This window comes from Babylonia areolata, chromosome 15 (genome assembly GCF_041734735.1).
Source record: "Babylonia areolata isolate BAREFJ2019XMU chromosome 15, ASM4173473v1, whole genome shotgun sequence".
In the NCBI taxonomy this organism is placed as follows: domain Eukaryota; kingdom Metazoa; phylum Mollusca; class Gastropoda; order Neogastropoda; family Buccinidae; genus Babylonia; species Babylonia areolata.
Window position 1 is genome coordinate 9536783 of NC_134890.1, and position 19537 is coordinate 9556319.

The 19537-nt window shown below is 42.4% G+C and overlaps 1 protein-coding gene across 1 annotated transcript; it reads left to right on the forward strand.

Moving 5' to 3' along the window:
* The first annotated feature begins 672 nt into the window (after positions 1–672).
* LOC143290418 (uncharacterized) lies at positions 673–14183 on the forward strand. Its single transcript, XM_076599832.1, has 8 exons — positions 673–707; positions 1984–2991; positions 3944–4193; positions 4568–5565; positions 6534–6691; positions 8635–8755; positions 9179–9348; positions 10894–14183. Exons 2-8 carry the CDS (start codon positions 2003–2005, stop codon positions 12153–12155), a joined length of 3948 nt encoding a protein of 1315 aa, XP_076455947.1. The 5' UTR covers positions 673–707; positions 1984–2002; the 3' UTR covers positions 12156–14183.
* Positions 14184–19537: the final 5354 nt, after the last annotated feature.

Consider the following 19537-nt stretch of genomic DNA (forward strand, 5'->3'; position numbering starts at 1 on the left):
TGGATAAAATACGTGCTTCAATGTCAGGAATATCATGACTGGAAATGAATGTGAGTTCTGCAGCACAAAATACAGGAGATTTTATGTCACCTTTAATTGCTGGTCTTGAAATCAGTTTATCCAAGACAAATTAAACAATAATGGCTTGTAGAAAATGCAGCTGTCAGTGTGCATGAAGATATGTATATGCTCAAAGGCAGGATGCCAACATGAGCAACCACAATGGCAGGAAGGCAGCGGCAAAATGCACTTATAGATATATCACACACATAATTTGTTCAATGAAAAAAAATGGTCTGATATATGAGGTGAAGACAATTAAATAGTTCCCACAGTCTGGTGACTTAGAATGAATGCGCGCGAGCGCACACACACACCCACGCACGCACACATACACACACACATATGCACACGCATGCACACATACACACACACCTATGCACACGCACGCACACACGCACACACACACACAGCTCTCTCTCTCGCTTCTCTTTCTCTCTCACAGTGAGACACACACACACACACACACACACACACACACACACTATTGCAAGTTGACGCGTTGTAAGTCTTTGTTCGTTTCTCCACTCTCCCTATTCTAAAAGTGATTGTTTGTAAATTGACGGATTTTCATATGGTTCATAATATGAATGCCTAGTTCCGTTTCGTTGGTTCTCTGGAGACCAGACGAGACGCACTACAAAGTTGTACGTTTTGCTGGAAAAGTGCTATTGTTGTTATTGTCTTGTTGCCTGTCAGACTAGCGCTCGTGATTTGTATAATTATAAACCACATGAAGGTGAGATGTTAGTTTATTTTGCGCGGGCACGGACGGGGGCTAACATGAACGATGGCGATCAAACTGATACACTGAACTGATGGGTAGTGTGACACTGAACTGATGAAGGGTACTGCTAGGGCCTACTTGATCTTGATTGAATGAATTATTTACTGATGGTGGATGCAAAACAGTACCGATGGTTCCGGTGATAAAACACCAGTGCACTGAATGCAGTGATTGAGTGAGTATACGACAATGGGTTTATTGAACTTTAGTTTAATGGCAAGCTCTTGTCACATAATCCTACTTATTGACAGTATGATTATGACAATATCATACGAGTGTTCAGCACTGGTAACATTGACATTTCAAAACTGAGCTAACATAACTATTAAACGGACTAAAACAAGAGAACCTGCCTCCAGAGGTCCTGAATCTGACTGACCAGCACATCCCCCCCCTCCTCCTCCTCTACCACCACCACCCCACCCCTCCCCCAAGTCCCCAACTGCCAGTTCTATAAAACAACAACCTAGCCAGTAGAGACCACCCAGTTCTATACACATCAGAACCATCGAAAGGATGATGGTGGATGTTTAAAGAAAGAAGAAGACGAACAGCAGTTTCATGTTTTGGGGGAAACTGGAAAGTCAGACTGTTTTAAGAGCTTTCCATTAATACCATTGATTAAGCTGCTAACAAGGAGCCACGATAGTGTAATGGGTAAGACAGTTTCTTCTCACCCAAACACGCGGAGTTCGAATCTGCCGTTAGGATTTTTTTTCTTTTTCTTTTAACCCGACGCTTTATAATAACAAATACAGAACAGAGTTTAACGATGAGATTTAAAAAAAAAAGTGTATCACAAGTGAGTCTTGAAGGCCTTGCCTCTCTTCTTGTTGTTGTTGTTTTGTTACAAGTTTTCTTTCTCAACTATATAAGTGTATTCAAGTTCTGAACCTTGAAATTCTTAACATTGTTTCACTTCAGCAAAGGGAGAAAAAGCTGCTTGGATTCCTCGGGTTTATTTAGTAATTTACTAAGTACTGTTACTAAGTACTGTTCATATCTTTTACTGATGTAGCTCTCTGTGTGTTTGCAACTGTTATGTTTGTGTGAATTTCAAATTTGGAATGTTTGACTTTGATATACTCAAATTTCATTATGTTATGTATGAAAACCTTGAAAACCTATGTTTGCAGATCTGGCCATGACGTCACAATGTCAGTAACTATGGAGGAAGCCTCAACAGCCAAACTCTACCGCTGTGGCTTTTGTAGCCAGGATTTTTTGAGTTATGAGAGCTGTCTGGCTCATTTGACGAGCCATACATTGGAAGAAGACCAGTCCTCAACAACAGCAACAGCAACAGCCACAGTAAGCAGTGGTGAGCGACAGAGAGGCGGGACAGAAGAAGAATCTGGTGTGGCAAGTAGGAGGCAGAGTTCAGCAGTATCTGAAAAATCCAGCATGGGTGAAAGTCCGGGGTCACTGTCAGCTGTGATGCCATCGGTTGTGAACAGTTTAAACTCCTCCACCCTGCTGCCTTCAACAACACAAATTTCCACTCACGCTGTGGGCAGTGATGGGGTCAGTTCAACAGTACCTGTAGCAAGTGGTGGAGTTAGTGCAGCAGTACCTGTAGCTAGTGGTGGAGTTAGTGCAGCAGTAACTGTAGCTGGTGGTGGAGTTGGTGCAACAGTACCTGTAGCTAGTAATAGTTATTCAAGTGATACTCTCGTTCAGACTTCAGAGCCAAGAAATGTTGTGGTGCAACCTGCCCAGCCAAGCAGTATTCTAGTGCAGACACACTCGTCTGGTGCATTTATCGTGAAAACCAAGTCTGGGAAGTTGCCACAGGTGGGTGAAATCCAGCAAAGTGTGCACAGCAGCAGTGAACATTTGACAAATGTGAAAAAAATAATGAAAGAAAGAGAAACTAATGAAAGTGCGAACGTAAGTTTACTTTATGACAACAGTGTTTCTGGTGAGGCCCGAGATGAGTGTAGGAAACAGGTGGACAGTGACGCTGAAGGCAACTCTCTAGAGCACTTCCAAACTGACGTGGGTGATGTGTGTGTCAGTTCAAAGTCAGAAGTGTCCAAAGATGATGATCGACCTTACGCTTGCCCAGAATGCCCCGCCAGGTATCGCTTCCTCAGCAGTCTGTCTGTGCACAAGAAGAGGCATAATGGATCTGAACCATACCAGTGAGTATTTGATAAGTTGATAGACCTGTGTCACAATAATGTTCAGCAGAACCTATAACTATAATGGAGTTACTGTGTCCAAATTGGTTTTTAAGGCATTGGACTTCTGATCCAGTGATCAGGGTCAAGGCCCCATTTCAGCATGGTGTTGTATCCTTGGGAACTAGGGCACTTCACTCTGATTTTTCTTACTCACTTGGTGTGAATGGGTTACCTGACTTTTGTCATAGGAAGGATTAAGTGGTGGAAGGAGAGAATTGGGTCCCACCTTTCAATGCTGAGCCCTTGACACAGTGAATCATAAACTGACTGCACCTACAGTGGTGAAAGGCTATAGGACCTTTAACCATTTAATTGTTAAACAAAAATTATGTAATGCATGATATCCTTGGATAATGTGACATCTCTTTGGCAAAGTTATTCCTCCTATGTGGGTCCTTTGTGCATATATGTACGCTTCAACAGTAAGCAATGCCCACAGCTTCGTATAAGTTCATCAGTCCATCTGCACTTATGCACAGTGCCTTTATGATATCACAACAGAATCATGTGATTTGTTCTGTACATTCATTTCAGGAATTTGAAACTAACAGTTACACCAGGAGATTTACTATGGAATCTTACAAAATACAACGTGTATACATTATCAAGATTCTATTTTTAAAAAATTACCAGTCAAATTTTTGTAAAAAGAATCATTAAAAGAAAAAGAAAAGAAATGCTATTGTATTGGACTTGGAGAAACAACATTTTCCAGTGTAATTTTGAGAAGTTTGAACATTTGTTGCTCATAATCTCTATGATTTGACAATTGGTTTCTTAAAAACAACAATAAAAAACCCCATACTTTTACATTTTTTATAACCAGGTAGTCTTCTCTCACAAGCCATGAACAGAAATCCCTTTCATTCTAAGTATTAGTAAGTGACAATCTTTTATGACTGCATTCCAGATGTAAAACCTGCAAGAAGAAGTTCTGGCATCCTACCAACTTGCGTGTTCACGAACGTGTGCATTCCGAAGACTGGCTGTACAGCTGTGAGGTGTGTGGCCATGGTTTTAACCAGGCCAATGATTTGCGGATTCACATGAGGATCCACACAGGAGAGATGCCTCTCAAGTGCTCAGTGAAGGATTGTTCTAGAGCATTCCGAGACCCTGCCTGCCTTCGCAGACACATGAACAAGCACAAAGGGGTTCAGGTTAGTGTGTGTGTATACATATGTGTGTGTGTGTGTGTGTGTGTGTGTGTCACTGTGTGTGTGTGTGTGTGTGTGTGTGCACAATGTGTATCATTATGAATGTGTTTGTGTACACATGCATTATATATATATGTCACATTACCACTACATTCATATGTGTATGTGAGCACATGTCTATGCATCCACATGGTATAGGCGTTTAGTGTGTTTAAATGTTGAAATGAAGGCAGGTGCTGGGGTATTGAAGAGAAGGAACATTTGTGTTGTTCAGAGAAAAGAATTAAGAGAGGTCATGTTACTGATCTCAGGTTCTTGGAAAATAAACTGCCCCTCCCTTAGCTGTCACAGACCACAAGCTGTGTGTGTTGTTTCAGCCGCACATTGCCTGTGACCGGTGCAGCGCCAAGTTCTTCCACCCCTCAGGCCTGGCCAGACACTACAAGCGACACACGGGCCAGAAGGACCACGTCTGCCATCTCTGCAAAGCTGCCTTCGCTCGGGGCGACACGCTGAAGCTTCACATGCGCATACACTCTGGACAGAAGCCCTACATGTGCAGCGTGTGCAAGCAGTCCTTCTCGGACCGCTCATACTGTCGCCGTCACGTGGCCAAGCATGACGAATCTCTGAAACCTGAGGTCATCTCCACCTTGAAGGGAAAGTACATTGTTAAGAAGGAAAGTGAGGAAGAGGAGATGGAGGGAGGGGAAGAAGAAGACAGTGGCGTGGTGGTGGAGACAGCGCAGGAAGAGAGCAAAGAGCCGCCGATGTCTGCGCAGAACAAGAAGCCAGCCGTGAACGTGAAGGTTCCTGTGGAGATACAAGTACCGGAATCCAGTGGGTCTGACATCCCTTACGCTTCCATCGAGATAGAGATTCCAGAATCGGACCTGGTGAATGGGGACGGTTCGGAGGAGATGGTGTACCAGTACGGCGACATGCTGATCACCATTTCTCGTTCCACAGTGGGGCTGGCAGAGGAATCCTTACAGTGCAAGGCAGAGGAAGCTGTTGCCAAGGGGACGGAAGATGTTGCTGTGAGCAAGAACTCTTCCTTACCCACTTCCAATCACTCCTGCCTCCAGCAGATGGAGCACCAGTATTCCCGTGCTACAGACAAAGTGCTGGAGAAGCAAGTGAATGTTGTCAGCAGTGAGGTGGTGTCCTCGGATGGAGCGGGCCAGGTGACTTGTGGTCTGAACCCTGTGATGGTGAAAGCTGAGGGTGCTGCCGCACCTCAGCCCCTGAGCGAATACAACGAAATTGTTACGTCTGTGTTGGAGTCAGACTTGTTGGAGGGTAAGGAAACTCAGTTCCGGATTATACCTGGACCCAAGGAAAAGCATCGCAACCCGAGAGTTGGTGAGAAGAGGTTTGTGATAGTGTTGTCACTTTTGAATTAAATATAATCTTAACTTTACTGTTTTAAGTTTCAGTTGTTTGGTAATTGATTGATATAGTAGTTAGTACTGCTTTAACTAGTCTAGTTAACTTTTAATAGGCATAGGGATTTTTTTTTTCTCTGATTGAAGATTCTGATTACAAAATTGTTCAGTATGTACTATTTTGTAAAATTTGTAAACTTGCCATCTGCTGAGTCTGTATAGTCAGATGATATATATTATTACAAAAAGCGCTCACACAATTTCCTATTACTTTTATTACATACAAAAGGTTGAGATTTTTTTAAAGTATTATTTTTCTTTTGAATTTTAAGGCGAAATCAGAGGGGGCTGGAAAGTTCTGCAGTGTACAGAATACTTTATAAATGTGAGAATAATATTACTTATTTTTTCCTTTCCAGTTTCCATTTATAATCCGATTAATCACAATTTTTTAGCTGTTGTTGTTCAGTTGTTTGTCTCTTTTGTCTTTAACCTCTCTTCTTCCTATTGTCATGTTTCAATTATACATTATTGTGTAATATAAAAAATGTATGTTTGAATTTTCATTTCTGTGGATGATTGATTGATTATTGTTATGTATCAAACTTATCTTACGTGCAAGACTAGTCCTGAAAAATTGTTGACATTCCAAGCTATTGGGGTTAAATATCTGAAAAGGAAAAGCTCAAAATTTACAAATTGATTAATAGAGTTATATTGTGTCAGTTGTCACAGACACACAGCAACACACACACATACACACACACACACACACACACACACACACACACACACACACACACACACACACACACACACACACAACACACACACACACACACACACACACACACACACACACACACACACACGCACACACACACAACACACACGGAGTAACACACATACACATGCACACACTTTGACACAATATGTGTGACACGGGATTTTCCAGATGGCCATGTCCAGAATGCAACGCAGCCTTCTTCCACCAGGCGGAGCTGAAGCGACACCAGACTAAACACACAGGAGAACTGCCGTACCAGTGCACCATCTGCGGCAAGAAAGTGCGCGACCCCAGCAACCTCAAACGCCATGTTCGGACGCACACAGGTCAGAGACAAAGCTTGGTGGTGTTTTTATTTAGTATTATTATTTTATTTTATTTATTGTTATTTTTATTTTATTGTTATGATTTAATTATCTTTTTTTTTTGTATCTGCCCCATCATCTGCACCATTTCAGTGGCATTACTCCCTTCATTCTGAGTCCCTCATACACAGTCAGACCTGGGTTTGTCTGACGCAGTCCCAGCGTCTACAGTTAACATGGAACCATTGATGTTACGGCGCCAGGAGGCTTCACACCAGAGGAGACCCTGCACTGCTGCTGAGTCACTTCGGTGGTGTTTGGTGGTGCCTGTTACGATTTAACGTACTTAGGACACCACCTGCTGATGACAGTAATGGTTTAATCACGGACCCAGACAGAGTGAGTGTCTCCCTCAGAGTGAAGACCGCCACAATATCCCTCCAACGGCAGTTCTGCATGAATCCGCCATGTTTTTATTTATTTGATTTTGTGTGTGTATGTGTGCTGCCCTATTATCATTGGTTTTGCTCTCAGTCCAGTGCGGTTTGTCCTGAATTCCCCAGTTACAGAGGCAGTTTTATTTTGGCATCCTGATCTTGTCCTGATCATGTCAAACTTTTGGTGCAAGCCAGAGACACAAGTTAATACTTGTTCAACTGTTGAACGAGAAAAAGAGAAGTTTTGTGAGCTCAAAGAAAAGGACACTTCTGTAAACTTTGTACAAGAAAAAGATAGTACTGAAAGCACAGGAAAAGGACAGTATGGGAAGCACAAAGGAAAGGACAGTTCTGTGAGCACAAGAAATGGATACTTAGCAATGTAAGCACAAGAAAAGGACAGTATAGGAAGTACAAAGAAAAGGACATTTCTGTAAGTACAGGAAATTGATACGTAGCAATGTAAGCACAAGAAAAGGACAGTATAGGAAGCACAAAGTAAAGGACACTTCTGTAAGTACAAGAAATTGATACTTAGCAATGTAAGAACAAGAAAAGGACAGTATGGGAAGCAAAAAGAAAAGGACACTTCTGCAAGTACAAAGAAAAGGACACTTCTGTAAGTACAAGAAATGGATATTAAGCATTGTAAGAACAAGAAAAGGACAGTATGGGAAGCACAAAGAAAAAGACAGTTCTGTGAGTACAAAGAAAAAGACACTTCTGTAAGTACAACAAATGGATACTTAGCATTGTAAGCACAAGAAAAGGACAGTATGGGAAGCACAAAGTAAAGGACAGTTCTGTGAGCACAAAAAGGACACTTCTGTAAGTATAAGAAAATCATAGAATTGTAAGCAGAGGAGAAAGACAGTATTGTTAGCACCAAAAAAAAAGTTACGTTCTGTGAGCGCAAGAAAATGACAGTTTGTAAGCACCAGAAAAGGAAAATTCTGTCATTTGGTTTGAAATGAGAACTGGTGCTTAAAGTTGAGGTCTACCTAGTTCTCAGATAAAAACTTGTCAGCAAGTTTGATTTTGAGTTTCAGACAGATTTCAGTGTTTGATGCCAGTTAGTTTTTTATTTCAAATGAAATGACTTGCAAGATTATTGTTTCATCTCATAACACATTTGCTAACCGCAGAGAACAGTAATCATATTTCACAATATTTAACAGGCCAGCTAGAAAAGATATCTCCTCACTATACACTGTTTTCTGCAAAGTACAGTAGTCATAGTGTGTCATATGCCAACTTAAAAGATTTTTTTGTGTCTTCTCATGGAACAGTGTGCTTCTAAAAAATAAAAAATAAAAAAATATAAAAAAAAAGAAGAAGGAAAGAAAAAAAAGAATGTATGCTCTACCCAAGTAATTATAACTCTGGAAAATAAGGAATGGCTATATTGTTTTATTTTATTTTATTGAATGTGTGGTACTTCTGATCTTTAATCTTACATGTTGATTTTATGGGAAGATATTGTTTTTCTTGTCTTTTACATCTTTTATTTGGCCTTGATGTTGTCAGGTGAACGGCCGTACAGCTGTCATATATGTGGGAAAACGTTCCGGCAAGCAGGCCACCTGTCAGCTCATGTGCGAATCCACACTGGACAGAGACCTTACAGGTGCAACATTTGTCCGGCCACGTGAGTTTCTTTTATCTTTTTATCTCAGTATCTTCTTTGCTGTTAGTCAGTGTTGTGGATTGTAGTGTGTCGCACCTTTTCATTTGTTTCTGCGTGTGTTCATGACCATTTTGACCCTGTTGTTTAAATTAGTTATAGTTATTTTCAGGGGTGGTGCATGCTGGGTTTCTCTCTCGTGTACCTTTCTCTGTCTTCCCCTCTCTCACTCGTATGTGTGTGTGTGTGTGTGTGTGTACAATTTAAGTTGTTTTAACATTCTTTTTGTTCTGAATCTTATGATTTGTACACACATACTCTCTCACACACACCACACACACACATGTATACACACCGCAACACAGCGCAGCGCAACATCATACAACACACTTTCTCACAAACTTGAAACTTTTTTCATGTTAATTTCGGTCTTTTCTGTGATCACAGGTTCATTGAGGCCAACCACCTGCGATACCACCAGAAAGTACATGCAGGCATCAAGCCTTACAAATGCCCCGAGTGTGACCTGAGCTTCATCCGCAACGCCGAGTTGAAACGTCATTCCCATGTCCATACGCAAGGGGTTGAAGGCAACTTGAAGTGTCATTTATGCCCTGGTCAGTGACTGTTTTCTGTTTTGGTTGTGGATGTGTGGATGAACATATAATTTTAACCCCTTGACTGCTTTTTTTTTATTTTATTGTAAATCAATGGAGCTCTTAGAGCCTTCTGTGACACCTGTTTCCTGTTAGATTAACAGAGGTATTTCATCATACGTTTGCCTGTGACACCTATCACTATTAGATCATCTGAGGTATTTCATCAAAAATTTGTCTGTGACGCCTATCACTATTAGATTATGAGGTATTTCATGAAACGTTTGTCTGTGACACCTATCACTATTAGATTAAGAGGTATTTCATGAAACATTTGTCTGTGACGCCTATCACTATTTGATTCAGAGGTATTTCATGAAACGTTTGTCTGTGACGCCTATCACTATTTGATTAAGAGGTATTTCATGAAATGTTTGTCTGTGACACCTATCACTATTTGATTAAGAGGTATTTCATGAAACGTTTGTCTGTGACGCCTATCACTATTTGATTAACAGAGGTATTTCATCAAATGTGTATGCCTATTTTAGAAGGGGGGGAACCCTTGACTGATGTTGACAGGCTCAGGACAGGTTCATAAAAGTGATTTTCATCCCTTTTCTTCATCACTGAGACATATACAATTCTTGCAAAATGATTGTTTCCTCCTGAGAATTGAAACTAGTCTTCCTCAAAATGGTGACTCCACACCAGTCTTGGACTCACAATCATGTAAAACATTTGAGGAAATTATGAATGATGCGGACAGAGTATGAAGAGAACTTGTACATTGATTCAGAAGGTAATTCAGATAATTCTGATGAAAAAGAGACAGAGGCCTTTTGTTCCTGTGTTGAGTGCTTGTTCATTTGTTTGCAGAAATATACACAAAACATTACAAAGGTGTAATTATTTCAATATATACACAACAGATCACAAAGTCAGGTCCTTTAGTTTAATTTCCAAGTGAAAGTAGAACTAATTAATGCATCAGTCTGTAATTTTGTGCACAAATAGAGAAGCTACATTTAGAACTACATAGTACTGGCATAGCTTTTAAAAATTTTTTATATGGAATACAGCAGACATAAAAAAAGTGTTGGCAGTCAAGGGGTTAATGAGGGCACACATGCATGCACACTCTTACCCATCCACTCACCTACCCACCCAGACACTATGAATAACACAAAAATGAGACCTAGAAGTATACACAAATGTGTTTACAGGATGCAAGAAAGTTCAGGAGAGTGGTGCTCAGTAGTGCAGCCTCTATACTGAGGACACCACCTACTTTGTTCCTAGCTGACAACTATCGATAAAAGTCACAGCGCCAGAATGAGTGAGAGTGTCCTCTTCAGAGTGGAGAACACCACCTTGTCACTTCAGCATCAGCCCCACAATGAACCTGCTGACATTGAAGACTTTTGACAGGACTAACCCTAAGCATTGAAGTGGAGGGGCATTGAAACTGAGGTCACAATGTGAACAGGGCACACTGCAACTCTGCAGCATAGTAAGCAGTTTTTTTTTTTTAACTTACCTGTTGTTTTTCCTGTTCTGTTGCAGCTAAGTTCTTCCGTTCCGATGCCCTGAGGCAGCACCTGAGCAAGAAGCATGAGCAGAACCTTCCCTACCGCTGTGATGTCTGTTGCCAGTCCTTCTGCAGACTTTCACTCCTGGACCGGCACTGTGCCAAGATGAAGCATGGCAGCAGCCACAGCTCGGGGTCCGCCGCCCCCCCAACACCAAAGTCCAAGTGTGACGCTGAAAACAACGTGGTGGCTGACGCTCTGTGTGAGCTGGCCGCAGGTCGGAGGTCGGAGTCTGTTAATGCTAAAGAGACCAGTGGGAAATCTTCAGATAGTGCTGGGTCGGTTGATGGTTTTAAGTTGGTTGAGGCAAGCACAGGAGCGCCGTTGATGATTGTGGCCCACGAGGGAGAAGTGCCGACAGGAGCAGCAACATTGCAGATGGAGGGATCCGAAGTGACTGTTGGGTCCCACAGCAACCAGCACTTTGTACAGAGGGTGCTGATTGATGGGGGGTCTGTGTCTGGAGCACGGGTGGTGCTGGTGGAGTCGGAAGGGGTGAGGGATTTGGACAGTGTGGAGAGCACCCTACAAGTGTCGGGGAGTTCTGACAGTGCCGAGGTTGTGCTCCCCCAGCCTGTCCACACCTACCAGCTGCAGCCTGTCCACACAGACAGCCCCCAGACTGTGATCATGGACGTCACCTCGCAGCCACAGCAAGCCTCCCAAAAGTTTGTAGTCTTAGAAGATTCCAGAATGACAGAGCAGTGCAGTGCTGTGATCATTAAGGATGCAGTGCAGACTGTTGAACAGGTGATGTTACATCCTGTTGAAAACGAACCAGTTGTGGATCTTCCCGAGGATTCGCTGACCACTGTGATCATCAACGATGGCACGGTTTGTGCAGATAACAACAGCGGTGAACGCGTGTTGGATTCCAACTCGGCAAACCACTCTCTACTTGTCAGATCGCAAACCTTCAACGACAATGACGTGTGCGGTCAGCAAAGTGGGTCTCAGTCTGTTGTCAAGGAGTCCCCGTCCCAGCAGGCCACAGATTGTGGGGTAGCGTCCACCATGCAGTCGATTGTCAGTGGGGCCTTGGAGCTGCAGACGGTGACACCTTTTGAGGTGGACAGCCTTAAGTCTTCCTCCAAGGGGCGCCAGGCCAGGAGCGCCGGGGGCGCGGTGACGGTGAAACAGGAAGTGGGGCAGGTTTCTTCCCATCAGCCCTTTGTGGCCCCGCTCAGGACAAGGTCAGGGAGGGAGAGGAAGATCAAAGTGAAGGTGTCTCTGTGAACAATGTTCTGAAAGCTTTGCTTCTTGAACTGATTGATGGTGGTGAATGTTTTTTTTTTTGTTTTGTTTTTTTTCAGATTGTTTCTGTCAAATATTCTGTGTCATTTGAATGCATAGATCTATCAGTTTGTGATTTTGTAAATGATGGTGTGTGGTGTATAAATTGCCAGTGAAATATCTTATTCTGTGAATGTCTAATTTATGATTAAAAAAATATCACTTTATTAGTGTTGTTTCAGTCTTGTTGCAATTTGAACACACTTGATGTCTTATAAAATTACTTTACATGTCAAATTGTGCATTTGAGTTTGACATGGAAAGTGTGTGACAAACAGGGAGCATGATTCAAATTCCACATTATGATGTCTTAAACTGTATCATGTCAAACTCAAATGCATCAGTCTGACTTGGTAAATTTATATGTAACTAACCAAGCAGGGAGTTAAAATACAAACTCTTTATGTTACTTTGTCAGAATAAGTTGGAAGATCCTGGTTGAAAAAAAAAAAAAACAGATAAAAAACAACAACTGTTCTTTCATAAAGTGAAGGGGCAACCATGTCTCTGTTTTATCACCCCAGGAGGATCACAAAATTATATTGTATTTCTTTGTATTGGCTTACAATTTGTCACAACAGACTTCCCTGTGTGAATTTAGGTTGCTTCCCCCAGAGAGAGCGTGCCGCTGCAGTACAGCTCAACCTCTTTTTTCTGCCTGCAAGTGTAGGTGTTTATTGTTGTTGTTTTTGTGGTTTTTTTTACAGTATTTTGCCAAGAACAATCCTTTTGTTGCTGTGGGTTCTTTTAAATGCGTTAATTGCATTCACGGGACCTTGATTGATCGTCTTATCTTAATGACTAGCGTCCAGACCATGGTTCAAGGAGGAGTGGAGTTGGAGAAAATGGTTATGAGTGTGAGATTCGGACCTGTCCACTTACATTCTCTTGCTTCCTAGACGGACACGTTACCACTAGGCCACACTTCACATGGCTTTAGGAACCCCGCTACAGCACAGGCTGGACAGAATCCACTTTACAAGAATGATTTCAATTCCCCCCAAAACACCACAGCTTCACATCCTTTCCACTTTTCTGAAGACAAAACTGGGCTTGATATATATATATATATATATATATATATATCATGGTTTGGGGACAAAGGACAAAGCAACTGCATCAAACTCTGTTCAGTGTTGATTCTAAATTTCATCCAGACTTTTTGATGAATGTGTGGTAGTGCCATGCCAGAATCAGTCAGGCACTGGACTTCTGTTTCAGTGTTCAGCAGGGTTTGAGGCCTACATTTCAGCATGGTGTTGTGTCCTTAGGAAAGGCACTGGACTCAGATTTTCCTCAATCCACCCAAGTGTGAATGGGGGTATCTGACTTTGGTTGGGACAGGTTAAAATGGTGGAAGGAGTGGATTGGGCTCTGCCTTCCAATGCCCAGCCCTAGACTCAGTAGAAGTGAATTCACTGCCCCAATAGTCATAGAAGGCATTGGGGCCTTTAACCGTTTTTTTTTAAAACCTAAATCGAAAGGTATGAAGACACAGCAAGAAGAGGGAACAGTTGGCTGAATGTCTTCCTCAGCATTGCCTCGAGACACTTGAGAGGTGGCAACATCACAGTGTGGACATGCACAAAGATAAAAAAAAAACCCAACTGCCTGGTGCACAATCTTGTCCAGACTACAGAGACAAATCAGAGTGCTTTCACACCAGTCATTCACACGCAGGCAGGTTTGATTCAGAAAGATGACATTGGCAGGGTGAATCAATGGAGCTGGTGCTGTCCACAAAGGGACAGCAACAGCAGTCTTTCACATGGATTCACATGGATCGCCATCAGACCTGCTGTGATTCTTCAAGCTGTTCAGCAAAGAAGAGAATTCTTTTCTCTTCTTTTTTTTTAATATGTTTTGATGCATTCAGAGGAAAAGGGTACAATCTATTAAAATATAGGAAATAAAGAAAAGACACAGATATTTGCATTGTGAATAAACACAGAAATTGTTGGGCTAACATTCAGGAAGAAGGGGGCTGGTTGGGGGTCCAGGAGTGGGGGGTTGGGGGGGGGGATATGAGACACAGGGAGAGTTGATGACAGATTATGAAACTGGTCTACTCATTTGCCTGATGTCAGTCTGACTGATTGATATGGATACAAGTTACATAGTGCTTATGGTCGGTCAGAGACCAAGCTCAAGATGTTTTACAGTCATTTTAACAGGTTTCCCTTCCTGGGAAGAGCCAACAGAGAGCTGCCTTAAAGCACTTATCATGTTTCCTGTTTCAGCCAGGCACTGGTCACACATACACACACATTTATAGACCACTGGACCATGTCTTGGACATGCTCGATATTCATATCAAACTCCTTGATCACCCATCCCCTCACACACACGTCCCCTTAACACTGACAATGACTGAAGGCTGTTGAGCGCAGTGCCTTTAGTTTAAGGCAGCAACAGGTTTCTCTCCCCTTTCCATTCCATACTGCATCCAGGCTTGCATCGAGGGCAAAGGTGGTCAGTGTTGCTGTTGTCAAACCATGTGTACAAGTTTGTGTATGTTACAGGAGCTTGTGTCACTCTCTTTGTGAAAAAAGCTTGTTTAAATGTTTCACTTGACTTACTCATGCTGAAAGAAAGCTCGTTGTTGTTTCATATTTAGCATGTCTTTCACTCCAGCTTTTCGGTGGAAATTTTTACTTGATTTGGTTATAGTTTGTTGGCTCAAACCTTAGTAACAAAGTTTCTGTACAGTTTGATTATAACAATATAAGAAAAAAATCACATTGTCCAGTGAATAATGGACGTCATACTGTGGCCTAAATTATTTTGAGGTATATATAAACATGTATAAAGCCACAAATATTGTAAATGAGATGATGCAAAAAGTCTGCATTTATTTGTGGTGTATTTGTGCGTGTATACATGTATGCATGTGTGAGAGCTTGCATGTGCTTATCTTGAACATGTGTGTCTCCTGTTAGAAACTGGCAGCTGTTCTATCTCAAGGTAAAATGTTTTACATATTTTTGGGAGGGGTGGGTATGAGTTGTGGGGGTGGGAGTGGGGGGTGCCCCAATGTTATTTAATAATCATTCTTGTTTTCAGTCGCCATTTTGAGCAGCTCAAATCATTGTTCTTATAATTTATCCCCAAAGAGATGTCACATCGGTGCAGATATTGATATTTGATATTTCAAACTAGTTTTTGCCACATCACTTTAAGTGGTAAGGCTCATAGGAAAGTGTCATTTCCCTGTGGAAATAACTGATGTACCACTTTCCCACTGGACTGGTGATTCATCTTTCAGAAGGTTCTAGGTGATTTAAAAAAAAAAATTTTTTTTACTTTGCCACATTTGTTATGTGACTGACTTGGAATATTCCAAACCGGTATGCAGAGTTGAATGAGTGACCTGTTTGTATGCTGGAATACAAGTCAAAACCATGTTAAATACAATAAAACTTAAGATTTGTGTTGCCAATTTGCTTTTGGAAGGCATAATTCTGATAACATGTATGATTGTGGAGAGTCCCCATGGTACATGTTTCAGTCAGCATGACTGTCCAAATAATTTGGTGTCATTCTGCATATTTCAAAAATATCATTTCTGTGAAAATAAAAATCTCTCAACATGAAACCTTTGACTTTGAAACCAATAGGATGATTTTGTCGTTGATGGTGATGTTTTTATGAATGCATACACACATGTATAAAATTATGTGTGGCTTTTTTGATTGTTGTTGTTTTCTTTACTCTTCAACTGACAGTGAGTTTTTTTCTAATGGAAATCCAGACTTTCAGTTAAATTCATGGGTTTGCACTTTTTCATCTCTTATGAAAATGAATTCAATTCAGAATATGAAAATTCCTATTTTATGAACAAGAAGCCAGGTGTTGTCATTCACTGCTTTAATTTTGAACCAGATGTAGAATAAAGAAAGAAGAGTTATGTTCAGGGATTATAGCAGGTTTTGAAAGTAGTTTGTCTTTGGATGTTTTGTTGCTGTCGTCGTCGTTTTTGACTGTATGCATACGTTTACAGAAAAGGAAAAAATTATAATATTCATGGTCACTGGCCAGAAGTCATGAAACCAGACTTGAGACAATATGACACATCAAAATGTAGATCAAGACACATGCTTTTCTCCTGTCTCTGTTATTGATTTGTCAGAGAAATATTTCTACCCAAATAGCTCTTCAAAGCATTTTATAACCATCACTTACTTGGCGTAAATTACGTTTTCAGTTTCATACTTTTTTTTAAGTGACATCTACATTAAGCAGTCTGTATTCTTGACTCATGTATGATTAAATACATTTCAATGAGACTTTAGACTGTAGTAAAACTGGTATATATCCATCAGAGAGGAAGAAAACTCAACAGACCTCTGAGACACCCCACCCCCTTCACCAGTTAATTCTTAGAGATGTTCATGAACAAGAAGAAGAAAACTGCACACAAAGTCAGTGTGAAGACAAAGCATATGGCTCTGATTTCTAACAAATAAAAAATAACTGAGATTTCAGTATAAAGTGACGGGCACAATGGAGGTTCATCCATCGGGATCGACGAGGACCATCTAGTCATCCTGGGGGTGGGTGGGTTGGGCTCTGTGGGTGCGCAGATGACTGGTCAGGCCAATCTGTGCCCGGAAGGTTCTGACGCAGTGTGGACAGGGGATGGTGGCGGCTTTCGGGGACTTGCTGGCACTGCTTTTCCTAGCCTGTCTGCGTTGTGTTGCTGCAGCGATTCTGTTGGCCTCACAGGATTTGGCGCCTTTGTGGACAGCTGAACGCCACTTTGGTCTGTCCATTGCATTCAGCTCCCATGTGTCGTGGCTGATGTTGTAGGCCTTCAGAGAAGCTTTCAGAGTGTCTTTGAAGCGCTTCTTTTGGCCTCCATGGGAGCGCTTGCCATGTTGGAGTTCGCCGTACAGCAGTTTCTTGGGGAGCCAGTGGTCTGGCATGCGAACTACATGGCCGGCCCAGCACAGCTGGGCCTGCATCAAGATGGTGTAGATGCTGGGCAAGTTTGCCGAGAAGTTTTATGCCGAGAAGTTTTCTGAGACTGGTGGTGTGGAAGTGGTTCAGTTTTTGGCGTGGCGTTTGTAGACCGTCCATGATTCACATCCATAGAGCAGTGTGGTGAGAACTATGGCCTTGTATACTTTGAGCTTCGTCTCCAGGGTGATGCTTCTCCTGTTCCAAACGTTCTTATGGAGTCTGCCGAAGTCAGTGCTGGCTTTGGCGAGTCTGGCATTCACCTCGTCGTCGATGACAACTGTGCGAGAGAGTGTACTGCCCAGGTACGTGAACTTGTCCACCGCGTTCAGTCGTTGCCCGTTGATGAAGATGTTTGGTTCAACATACGACTTTCCTGGAGCTGGATGGTGCATCACCTCAGTCTTCTTTGTGCTGATTGTGAGGCCAAAGTTGTTGCAGGCAGCAGAGAACTTGTCGATGCTGTGTTGCTTGTCAGCTTCGGAAGCAGCGTTGAGAGCGCAGTCATCAGCAGACAGGAAGTCGTTGACGGTGTCTGTCCTCACCTTGGTTTTTGCTTGAAGCCCCCTGAGGTTGAAGAGTGAGCCATCTGTACGGTACCTGATGCCAATGCCTACGTCAGCATCTCTGAAGGCATCTGTCAGCATGGCTGAAAACATGAGACTGAACAGGGTGGGGGTAAGAACACACCCTTGCTTGACTCCGTTGGAGACAGGGAATGGTTCTGAAGTCTCTCCGTTGTCTTGGACTCGGGCCAGCATTCCATCATGTAGTTGCCGTATGATGGTGATGAACTTTCTGGGACATCTGTACTTCGTCATGATTCTCCAAAGGCCATCTCTGCTAACAGTATCAAAGGCCTTGGTCAGATCGACATAGGTGGAGTAAAGGTCGGCGTTCTGTTCCTGACACTTCTCCTGGAGCTGCCTGGCAGCAAACACCATGTCGATAGTCCCACGTTCTTTCCGGAAGCAACACTGGCTCTCTGGTAAAAGACCTTGCTCAAGGTGCGCTATGAGACGGTTGAGTAGCACTCTGGCCAGAGTCTTGCCTGCGACGGACAGCAGGGATATTCCACGATAGTTGTCACAGGCCTGACGATTTCCTTTGCGCTTGTACAGGTGTATGATGGAAGCGTCTTTGAAGTCCTGTGGAACTGCCTCAAGCTGCCAGATGAGTTGGAACAGCTGATGAAGCTTCTCAGTCAGCGCCATACCACCTTCTTTGTAGACCTCAGCTGGGATGGAGTCTGAGCCAGGGGCTTTGCCATTGGATAGCAGACGGATAGCTTTCTGGGTCTCCTCCAAAGTTGGAATGGCATCCAATGACTCACTGACTGGCAGATGGGCACAATAGCTGAGTGGTTAAAGCGTGGGACTTTCAATCTGAGGGTCCAGAGTTCGAATCTCAGTAACAGCGCCTGGTGGGTAAAGGTGGAGAGAATGTTCTGATCTCCCAGGTCAACATATGTGCAGACCTGCTTGTGCCTGAACCCCTTCGTGTGTATACGCAAGCAGAAGATCAAATACGCATGTTAAATATCCTGTAATCCATGTCAGCGTTCGGTGGGTTATGGAAACAAGAACATACCCAGCAAGCACACCCCTGAAAACGGAGTATGGCTGCCGACATGGAGGGTAAAAATGGTCATACACATAGAAGCCCACTCGTGTACATACCAATGAACGTGGGAGTTGCAGCCCATGACCAAAGAAGAAAAAGAGAATAAACTGTATCTGTGTACTAAAGCTGAGTAAATTCTGAAGGCATTAAATTAACAAGTAAATAAAGCTGTGCAGAGTGGGAGCAGGTGAGAAAGAAAGCCATCCACAAGCACCAACACCCAAGGCCCAAAACCTACACTGCTGGACAGTTTACAAGGCATGCATAAATTAAAACATTCACCAACTGATACATTAAAACATTCATCAACTGATACATATTTAATTCCACTCATAGCAAAGTCATCAAGAAATTGTCAGGATTTAGAACCTGTAATGATTATAAAAAGAGCATGAGACAGGATTTGCTCTCTTGGGGAACAAGCCTTTTATATTGAGAGTCGGGTCTCTTTTTGATGCTGTGCAAAACAGGATGTTTGTTTAGTTTTTACCTATGAGGGATGCAAGTCATTCAAAATGCAATGCACAGAAATGGTTAAAAAAAAAAAAAAAAAAAAGACAGAGAGAGGTCGGAAGTCTAAGACACTGGTTCCAGTAAATGCTTTGATATTGGAGAAAAGCAGAATTTTACATTCAAATTCTAATGAACCTGAACAAAAAATAAAGTGTATGTGGGGAGAGAGAGAGTGTGTGTGTGTTGTGTGTGTGTGTGTGTGTGTGCGCGCGCACGTGTGTGAGTATGAG

What these genes read in the sequence shown, in the direction of transcription:
- LOC143290418 (XM_076599832.1), top strand. Translation starts at nt 2,003, where the DNA reads ATGTCAGTAACTATGGAGGAAGCCTCAACAGCCAAACTCTACCGCTGT. An exon ending in ACAAGCACAAAGGGGTTCAG is followed by an intron (nt 4,194 to 4,567) that starts GTTAGTGTGTGT and finishes GTGTTGTTTCAG; the next exon opens with CCGCACATTGCCTGTGACCG. An exon ending in CCGAGAGTTGGTGAGAAGAG is followed by an intron (nt 5,566 to 6,533) that starts GTTTGTGATAGT and finishes GGGATTTTCCAG; the next exon opens with ATGGCCATGTCCAGAATGCA.